Genomic DNA, 10656 nt, shown 5'->3' with positions numbered 1-10656 from the left:
GGTGTTATATAGGCTCCCGGAGGCTATTTTGAGGACATGCAGCTCATGCTATTTGCCATGACACTTCGTAATCGAGCCACCCATGTCCGCAGCCTCCCACTTTTGGGCAGAAGTTGGTGTCTCATCTTACCACCCACCTGTTGATGTCCCCATCAAGGGGTCAATATCTACTCTTGCTGTTGTAGGGTCAGCCCTTCAGAGGAGCCCAAGGGCCTGAAAACAGAACTTCCCAGCAGCGTGTCCTCTCACACACGTGCCAGGAAAAAGACGCACCCACAACTGCCAAGTGAGGGGAACCAGCTGCTCCTGTGCCCACCAGCCAGTGCAACGCAGACATACCAGAGCTCTGGTGCCAAGCACACTCAGAGCTGTTGCTCTGCTGTAGCTGTGGGAGATGACCAGCAAGGAGCAGAGTGAGCTGTGCTGCCCAGCAGACCTGTGAGACACCATTCAGCTGGGCATGGAGAGCACTACCAGTGTGTGGGGTGTCACTGGTGCCCTTGGGAGGACAGGGAGGCTGCTGCTCCTGGCACAGGCGCCTACAATGCCAGCCCATGGTGTTCAGCATCCCACTTCAAACCTGGAACCAGGGCAGGCTTCCACAGAGCAGCCTCAGAACAGCTAAAGAACAGCACCACCAGCAGACAGCTCCTGCACTCATTACTGGCAGCCACAGCTGGAGAAAGGCCAGAAATGGAACATGTGCCACAGAGGACTCTCTCAGGCCCATCAGAGGTTCAGTTAACAACTACCTGCTCCTCCATGCTCCTTCCCACCCAAGTTCAGTCATTTCAGAGACACGAGTGTCTCGTGCTGTGTCGTGGGGACGGGGACTGAGGGGACAGCACGTCAGGCAGCACCCTGTCCCACAGCACAAGCCAGAGTTGCTTCTGACCCTTCTGCAGCAGACCCAGGTCCTGAGCCCCAGGGGCCAGCAATGAGGCCGATGGCTCAGCCAGCCCCACGTGAGAACCACCTGCCCTGGTTTGTCCCCTGGCCAGCATCGATCTCTGCTGAGCATCCTGCTGGGTCACCTCGGGCAGAACACGGAGTGATGGGAGGCTGAGCTGGCCGCCGTGCAGATGGAACACTGTCAGCCTGTTTTCTTGGAACAATAATTAGCTGTGTACACAAGATGACTCTGATGGAGTCCTCTTCTGGTGTTCAAGAAGGCCCCCTCCCCTGAGCTGAGCAGGGCAGGTCACAGACCATAAACAGAGCAGAACCACTGCAGAGCTCCAGAAACACAGACCTTTTGTAGCAAAGTCCTAGCCAGCACCTTCCCGTGGAAGGTCCCACTAGCAGTAACTCTTTCTCCCCACCCCAAATCACGGGGCAGCTGCCACTGACCAGCCCCAGCCTCTAGCCCTGCCCGCTCTGCAGGGCACAGGCATGGCAGCCTGGCTGCACTGAGAACATCTCTGCCTGCCTCTGGACAAGTGGTCACAGTCCTGGAGACAAGAACCTTCAGAGAACCCTCTCCAGGTCACCACGGGTGACAGCCACCACCAGCAGAGTGCTGCTGGGTCTGCAAACACCATTTCTGACCCCATTCAGCAGCCAAGGGCCCAGCCCCAGCACTCCAGCCCGGGGAGCCCCAGGAGGCAGCCGGGGCCACGGACGCTCCTCTCCCACCACCCCGTGCACCCACACTCAGTGGCAGGCACCAGGAGTCCCCCAGGCTGCCCTCTACCTCCACCATGCCCTCCTGGGACATTTAGAGCCTATTTTCTTACAAAAATATTTCCAGCAGCAAGTGGCTGGTTTGGAAATAGCAGCATAGCTCAGTGGGTCACGTGCCCCTGCCTTGCACAGCCCCAGGCTTCCCTGCAGGCAGATTCCTCCGGGAACTGCTGGGAGCAGCAAGGTTCCCACTCACCTCCAGCCAGCTGGCAAGTGGAGCCACTCGTTCCAGGAGCCTGGCCCAGGGTCTGCTCAGAGCTGCCGTCTGCCTGCCCAAGCTGCTCTAATCTGGACATGACTGGGCATCTTGACTTTCTTCTTTACAGATTAGCCAGTGCAAATCTCTTCAGGTTAAGGTACCAGAAGCTGCCTGCCTCCAAAAGCATTCAGAAAGTGGAGCTCCTCTCAAATGTAGTATTTAGTGAAGTCTGAGACAGCAGATGAACACACTGTTTTGGCAGAGTCCCTTGAGAATCATCCCAAGAATTCTGATCCTCTTTCAGGTCACGTTCAAATACCATCATCCCATATTCTGATAAAACAAAGACTAGGTAGTATTAAAATCTCAACTTTATTTGGCCAACAAATTCAGTTCCAATGTTATTGTAGCGGAATGCCAAGAACCAGCCTGACGCAGCTCAGGCCTTTGAGGCACTCTCCTGTTCAAGTTCCTCCCCAAAACCCAGTAATTGCAAATGTCCTGTTTGATCTGTTTTATCAGGCCCTCCCACACCACCCACCTGCCTGGTCAACCCCCTCGAAGTAACACAGGGAAAGGGATGGCAGAAGAGTCTCGCCTTTGATCGAAAGGATGGCCACACAGCCAGGCCTTGCTTGGACCACCCCCCCAGAGCCTGCCACAGCCAGTGCACAGTGTTCCACCCTGCCAGGTGTCTGGAACTCATCTCCAAGTGTCGTACAGCAGAAGGGAAAGAAAACATCTGCCCAGCACAAGAGAAGCAGCCTCCTATACCCCTTTCAGGGGGAAGAAGCCCTCAGCCTGACGCCCCTTCCCCTACACACACTGAAGGCTGATTCCAGGGATGAACAGTGGAGGCCATGAAGGACCCTGCTGGGTGCAGAAATCAGCTGCAGGCTTTAGTTTGAACAGAAAAAAGCTTTCTTGGAAGATGTTAGTGGCAAGGCTCCAGAACGCTGGGCCATTGAACTTGTGCTACTGCTTCACAGTCTGCATCTACCCAGAGGAACAGAATACATCAAACAAAAGCTGTGTACAAAAAAGTACATCACAAAAAAAATGAGCCCAGCTGGCTACCTAGTGACAGATCCCTTCTCAAAAGCAAAAAAGAAAGAAAAGAAAGTGTACAGCCAAATGAGGGTAAAGTGTTACTTTAGAGGCCAATCTCTGGATTTCCAGTCATTCACCTTCTGCTTTAAATCTCAATGGGTTTCTGCCTCACGGGGCTGCTAACAGCAGCCAATTTAGTGTCTGATTTTTTTTTGGGGTGCTGTGGATCAGTCTTCTCTTCATAATTCATCCTTGCGCATTTTCTGCTCATCATCATCACCACCTTCCTCAAGGTCTGTTTCTTCATCTGTCTCCACATCTTCCAGATCCTGTATAGGTTACAGAGAGAGCTACTGGTTTCTGGCACATGAGGCAGACCCAAGACAAGTACAGACCAGCATCCCTCATCCATTTGCTGGTTTCTCCTGCCACATGAACATACACCCAGAGACTTGTACCAGAGCTCTGGGACTGGGGCATTAATGGTTAGAAGATCCTGGAAGCTGGTACTGGCACCTGTAACACCCTCTACCCCAGCAGGCAAGGAGCTCCCAGCTCGATATGCTGCACAGGTAACGACCACAACATGCCCAAGTTCCAGGTGCTGAGCAGTTCTCAATAAAGAACAAGGCCTCTAAGTGCTCCAGCAGTTTGTACAACCAGAGACAGCTTGTGCAAAATGAGAGGTTGAAACATCAATAGTCCCCATGCATTTGTGTTCAATCATCTCAAGAACATCTATTTCACACACAGAGGGGTCCATCATGGGCCAGAAGCCAGGCTGCAAATGAAAAGGTCCATGTTATGGTGTGGACACTTGTTCACCAACAGCCTTTCCTGCCATGTGACAACCCAGATCTCCTCTAGGACTGCAGAGCCAAGCCCAGCACCAGCCCTGACCCACGTCCCATGTTCTGGATGGCCAAAGCACTGTATTAATGTTACTCACATCATCAGCTGCTGCCCCATCCTGACCTCCACTCTCCAGGAATTTTTTGAAGCCTTCTAGTGTCCTCTCCCCATTATAGTCAATTACCTACACGGGAAAAAACACCAAGATAATGGTTATGGGCACCTACAGAACCACGCCCCTGGGGTGGAGAATTCTCTTTCTGAGCAAGAGTTCATGCCAAGCAAAAGGGAATTTAAAAATTCACCTTCACCCATACGAGACGAAGGAAAACAGCTCAGCCACTAGACTTCAGAGATCACTGCGAGGAAAGAATAGCCTGCAGATGAGCACACTGTCCTCTGCCACACTCCCTCTTTCCCCAGCCCCACTTCCCACCCCTGCCAAGCTCTTCTCTACAGCCCAGCCACCCACAAAGGGCCTTGATGTCCTGTAGACGCCACGTGTTCATCCCTACGATGTCCAGCACAGAACTCCAGCATTTCTAGAGCTCCCTTGTTAAGCAATGATCTGTTCAAGGTCATCTGCCTTCTTACATTTCTGCCAGGGCCTGCAGGGAAGAACTTGAGTGTGGGGAAGCTGTGGATTTTCACTGCCTCCACTTCATTGGCTGTCGAGTCCATCTTGGCAATGACAATGTTCTCGTGGTCCCTGTAGGTCTCTCCCAGCTTGTCCCAGATAGGAGCCAGCTGCTTACAGTGACCACACCAGGGGGCATCTGTTAATGACAAAAACATCACTAGCACCAACAGCCTAACACAAGTGGCAACAAGAGTTACCACTGCCTCCAGAGCAGACAGTTCACACATCTTTGTCAACCAAGGCACTCCCTTGTGGCTCAGATCCTGTAAAAAGCTTTCTCCCTAATCCCAGTCATGCAGTGTTTTGGCAATCCATTCTAGACAGTTATTTGGAATCAGCTGTTGAAAGATACTTACAAAACTCTACAAAGACATTTTTATTCTCATCAAAAGCAACTTCTTCAAAGTTCTTGCCAACTAGAACTTTGACAGGCTGCTTGTCCCAGTCTTCAGGAAGATCCTGACTCATCAGGTGGGGCTGGAATGAGAAGTTCAGAGAGACTGTTTGTTACACAACTGCTTGGAATGTACATGAAGTCACACAGCCCAGAAAAGCCAAGTGCAACACCCCCAGCCCCCAGTGCCTCAGTCATGGACTGTGAGCAATCGGGTCAGCCCGTCACTTCCTCTGCTTAGGCCTCCTTCCCACCCCAAACAGCAGTGCCAGGTGTCCTTGTGCAGAGAGCTGCACCCGGGCTCTGCAGGAAGGAACCCCCACTGCTGACAGTGCCATTCCTGCAGGGCAGGTTGAGCTGAGCCACACATGGCTCCCCCAGCAGATCCCAGCCAAAAGCTCTCCATGGTGCACCACCCAAGGCAGCAGTTACCACCAGCTGCAGCAGGATTGGGTTCTGACTCTACTCTGGGGCCAGCACACAGCTTGCTTCCTTAGCCTTCATGCCCCAGTGCTTTGCCTTTCATTCCTCAGCACAAAGCCTGCTACACCTTCTGTACACTAGCTGGAAGGATTTTCTCCAGCTGACCCAACTCCTCGCAGGGAGCGTTTTTTATGCTTGCTCAGCCAGGAGGTTACCCCCAGCAGCAGCATTTATCTTCATTACCTTGATCTTGCCCTCCAAGAACTTGTTACAGAACTCTTTGATCTTGTCTGCTGTGAGGTCATCTGATTCAGGTTTGTATTTGGTCATTTCTTCCTCCAGTGTGATAAGACGCACAGCTGGACATTCCTCTTTCTTTAGGCCAAAAAACTCCAAAATCCTCTGGTTGTCACTGTGGTCACTGTCTATGAAGATGAACAGGATCTTTGGGGAAAAAGCCAAAGGCAGCATGGTGAGGACAAGCAGCTCTTGGCCATCAGTACCTTCCACACACACTCAGGGGGCAGCGGCTGAATGGGCCACTCCTCCCTCACCTTTGAAGAGGGCACCCTGCCAGGGCACAGCCACTGGAGCCACAACAGCTGGCACAGCAGCTGGAGCCACTGGAGCCACAGCAGCTGGCACAGCAGCTGGAGCCACAGCAGACCCATGGACCCAGCACTGGTGCCAGTTAAGGCAGTGTCAGATCCGCACCCACAGGAAGTCAGGAGTTACCTGCTGTGCCTTTGGCAGCTCTGCCAGCCCCTGTGCTAAGGGGCACAGGTAGAGAGCTCATGGTGAGGACAAGCAGCTCTTGGCCATCAGTACCTTCCACACACACTCAGGGGGCAGCGGCTGAATGGGCCACTCCTCCCTCACCTTTGAAGAGGGCACCCTGCCAGGGCACAGCCACTGGAGCCACAGCAGCTCTTGTTTAAATGCTCCACAGCCATTCAGTCACACAGACAGTGCTACACTCCTCTGCAGGAGGTGCTCACCTCACTCGTAATCCAAGAAACTCATCTCACCTTCCCTTTGAAGTTTCCAGCTGCACTCTTGAAGTTGTCCAGCTTCTCCTGATAGTCAGACACACTTTTTGGTAGGAACAGCAGAATATGAGTCTTGATCTCACCTCCAAAGATTTTAGGAGCAGTCTGAGAAGTAGAAAATAAACTTTATCTTTGGAAGAGAGGTAAAATCAGCGTAAAGAGCAGCTTGGTTCTGCCATTCTGACTGGACCACAGAAGCCTCCAATACCCCAGGGCTGCTTTGAGCAGCAAGCTTATGCCTCCCTCGAGTTCTTCACACTCCTCCACAACCTCAAACTAGTGCCAGCTCCAAACCAAACATGACCCCACAAGCTTCAGTTTCATCTTCATGATATTTGCAAAGTAGCTATGGAGAGGCCTCACAAGGTACCTGGGCACCTACCTGTTCAGTGAACTCTATGACCAGAGGCAATGCATTAGCCTTGATGAAGCTCAGTAAATTATCTTTCACAAGATCCCCTTCAAAGTTGTTACGACCTTCATCAAACTGCAAAAAATAGATATTCTTGCATTAAAACACTTCCATACCCCACACAACTCTCAAGAAATAAGATGCCTTCACAGCAGTCACTGGTCCAGTGGACCTTGGCTACCCTTATTGAGAGCAGACTTCCACATCTGGGCCAGGCCACCACACGTTCACAGAAGATGTGGATGGAGGTGTTCCTCACCCTGGCAAGCAAAGCCTTCAGTCCAGGACAGTCAGCTCAGACCTCAGCATTGTTATGGACAGCCATAAACACCACAGGTCACAGAGGGACATGCAGCAGCTGCCTTACAGCTCTGCACAAGACAGGCAGAGCAGAAGCTCCCAGAGCAGTGCCAGCTTTCTGCTCCACAGGTCAGGGCAGAGCAGAGCTGTGACAGCTCAGCCCACGTGCTGCAGGCAAGTGGTGATTTGCTGCACTCTGTGAGGCCACTGCTGCCCCTGCTGTTACAGACAGCAGCTCCTGGGCAGCACGTGCACCGGGCTAGAGGTGCCAGAGCCCTTTTTATAGTAGGACTTCACCTGTACCTCTGACTGGAATTCTGGGAATTCTCTTGCAGCCTGGAAAGGGAACAGCTGCAGAAGACCAACAAGGTTAAAGAGGATGTGCAGGACAACACAGGCTGCTGGCAGAGCAGTGCCTGGGCTCTGGCAGAGGCAGGAGGGTGGACTGAGATAACCCTCTGTAGGAGGAACCTGGCCTTGGCTGAATGGTTCAAACCCTCAGCACTGGAAATTCACTTTGTAAATTCTTCAGGGGGTATCAAACATCACCACAGCACCTTCAGAACAGTCATGTGGGGGTCTCTGCAAGTCTGGACAACTCACAGGCTGCAAGATGAGAATGAGCCAAACAAAACCTCTGTTTAGACCCAACTAACTGCAGAAAGCTGAGTCAAAGACTGAAAACATAACTGTTGGTAAAATAAACCATCTGTTCTTATGCCCTGGTGCCTAGTTACTGGTGGTGCTCACTTCCACCTTGGTTTGGAGCAGACATTTGCAAACTCTCAGGGCACCACCATGAAGTTGTACAGGAAGGAGGAGGCAACCTTTGCCAACTGAAAGGCATCTCAGCTGCTCTCTTCCACACAGAGCTGAGCACTTCTGCAGCACCCATGGGCTCCTCAACAGCCTTTCACACCAAGGCTCCTCCCACCCCCAGCACCCGACAGAGAAGCTGCTCTGTGCAGAGCTACTTTTCATTCCAGAGGTACCCAAGTTGGCTACTATTATGGGAAATAGCTTGAAAATTCCTTTGCTGTTTCATGACTTGTCCTGCCACCGCCCTGGTTCTTCAGAAGCAGAGAAAACTGTACCAGAGCCCAGAGGAATTAAGGGTTAGAAGACAGCACATCAGATAAATCGAGACAAGTCCATTCTGCAGAGCACTGAACATGAGGAAATGTGCAGACAACAACAGAAGGCCCAGGGAAGCACCCAGCTGGTGCTGGTAGCCCTGGTGTCACCCAGCTCCTTCAGAGCAGCCTCAGACAGGGCCCTGCAGGAGCCAGGGCTGATGTTCCCACAGCCCCAGAGAGGTGGTTGGTTCTGGAGAAGCATTTCCATTGGTACTTCAGTGTTTGGCAAGGGATAAAAGAGAAGCTGTGACAACCCCTGCAAACAGCTACTGCATCTGAGCAGGAGTGGTGCACAGAGCACACAGAGCAGCATGGGGCAGGCTGTAGGTCACCCAAAACCACAGCACTGCTCCCTGCGCCCACCCTGACTCCTCCAGCTGCAAAACCCCAGTGCTCTGAACGTGTCAGCCAGGTAATTCACCTGCACCCTCAGTCATACCAACTCCAGGGACTAATGACTGAAAATTTAAGGCTACAAGCTCCTGGCACCATGGAAATAACAGTTCCAGAGGTGCAGTGGAACAACAGGCTATTTTAGCTGAAGAACTCATTCAGCTCTTCAGCCTGTCTCAGGTCAGAGCAATGAGCAGTTACAGATTTAATAAGCCTGAGTCCAAAGCACCTTTCTGTCCTGCTGCACCACACCCACGTGTGCAGCACCACCAACCTCAGGGATCTCTGTGTTTCCTCAAATCTAGGATTTCATCCCACTGATGGATTTTAACAGCAAAAGCATCAGTAAATCTATTTCTGGCTCTGTGGATGGCCAGCATCTCTCTGCACATAACCAACTGCCTCAGCCTTGTCAGCTGGAACCACAAAACCCCCTCAGGAACTTTGCTGGAACCACAGAACCCACCACAGTGTGAGACAGAATTGCTCTCAGAGACAGCATCAAAGGACTGCAGCAGGGGCAATACTGAGAATGGTTAAAGCCACTCTGCTCAGTCAGCCATGGACATGCATCATGTCAGACCACCAGGACCTGGCTCCCACTCTGCTCCAGGCCTCTGAAGCAGGGCACAGGAGCCCTCACCAGTTCCAGATACAGATATTTTAAAAGGCTGTGCTGACCTCTACTGCTCTGCAGCCAGAAGCCTGAGGAACAGGGAAACAAGTGAAGCAACAGCTTGGGCCCAAAGCCCTGCAGCTTCCCAAGGGCAACACTGGGCTGGAGACCAACAAGGCTGCCAGCTGTGGGCCCTCTGCTGCCAGCAAAGGGACCTGGAGCTCCCCACCCTGCCAAGGGGCTGCAGACCCTGCTCCTCTCCCTCCAGGTTTGTGGGCCAACAAGCACAGGATCTCCTGCCTGTTTGTGTCCAGTGCTGCTCTCACCAGATTCTGACTGACTAGGGGACAGGTAAGAAGAGGCAGAAAGCTGCAGCACAGCACTGATGCTCTGCACCAGCTGGTACCTTCTTGAAGAGGACCACGCCGTCCTTGCTAAGCTGGTACTTGGTGAAGACATCAGCACTAGAGGAAATCCCAAAAGGAATATCATCCACAGCTTCTGCTGCCAACAGGAACTCCTTTGCAGGCTCGGATGTCAAATCCTGGAGAATAAAGAAAGGTGTCTCACACACCACACGTCAAGGGGAGGCACAAACGTCCCAGGGCTCACCAGTCAGAACTGGAAGATCAAGTAAGGCAGGACAGCAAACGTTTCACAACCCAGGGAGAGCTGTCAGGAGCCCACGGGGCAGAGCACAGGGAAGGCCCCAGACGTATGCAAGAGCTTCTCCAATGGAAGCACAAACCTTACCTTGAAGAAGCCAATGACAACCACTTCACTGGAGTCCACCAGTGTCTCTGCTGCAGCAGCATCAGCCAGGGTGGTGGCAGCGGGGCCAGTGCGCTTCTTCAGCCAGTTGACAATGTCATCAGCCTCCCTGCCCGCTGTGCCAGGGGACAGGAGCACGGGCTCAGTTCTGACCCAACCGCACGCCAGGGCACAAAACCCACCCTCAGATACTGCTCAGCAGCTGGGCAAGAGGTCAGGGGAACCGCGATAGGGTTACGCAACTCCCTCCCTTTCACTCCTGCCGTAATTAAGCTAATCCCTAATTGTCAAGGCAAGGTACAAGGGGCTCCCAGGAACCTATGTACCTCTCACTGCTAGCCCACACGTGCCCTTAAACTTTGCCCTGCACTACAGCCCTCCTCCAAGATGCTAACGTTGCCTTTCCCTTTCCAAACCAGCGCTCTGGATGCTGCCCTCCACAGCCAGCTCCGTGCCACCCAGGTTAGTCTCACCTCTTTCTAGCACCTGGCATCTGCCCCTTTGGCCAGCTGCTCAGGCATTTTTCAGTTCCGGGTGCTACACTGCTTATGTAAAGTCAAGCTGAGCAACAGATCCAGCTGGGTTCACACTGCACTGCCCCCAAACCCAGCTCCTTCTGCTTTAGCTCTGAGGCACTTCCCCGGCCCCCAGAGGGAAGGCTGAAGGCGGGCTCGTTCCTTGCCAGCCCCACCCGGCAGAGGGCCGCTACCGGGGCGCCACCGCTGCGGACCTTGTCCG

General features: G+C 52.9%; 1 protein-coding gene across 1 annotated transcript; it reads right to left on the bottom strand.

Annotated features, from left to right (window-relative positions):
- Window positions 1-2789: 2789 nt before the first annotated feature.
- P4HB (prolyl 4-hydroxylase, beta polypeptide) lies at window positions 2790-10034 on the bottom strand (the record flags this gene model as incomplete). The annotated part of the gene is made up of 9 exons (XM_008950149.1): window positions 2790-3261; window positions 3882-3968; window positions 4379-4560; window positions 4781-4901; window positions 5485-5685; window positions 6270-6395; window positions 6673-6777; window positions 9554-9691; window positions 9901-10034. Coding segments are annotated over 9 exons (1184 nt in total), but the record flags the coding sequence as incomplete, so codon positions are not given.
- Between the last annotated feature and the right edge of the window lie 622 nt (window positions 10035-10656).

The sequence above is a fragment of the Merops nubicus genome, unplaced genomic scaffold (genome assembly GCF_000691845.1).
Source record: "Merops nubicus isolate BGI_N331 unplaced genomic scaffold, ASM69184v1 scaffold44831, whole genome shotgun sequence".
Classification (NCBI taxonomy): Eukaryota; Metazoa; Chordata; class Aves; order Coraciiformes; family Meropidae; genus Merops; species Merops nubicus.
Note: the sequence above shows the minus strand (reverse complement) of the source record. Positions and strands in the feature narration are given on the sequence as shown.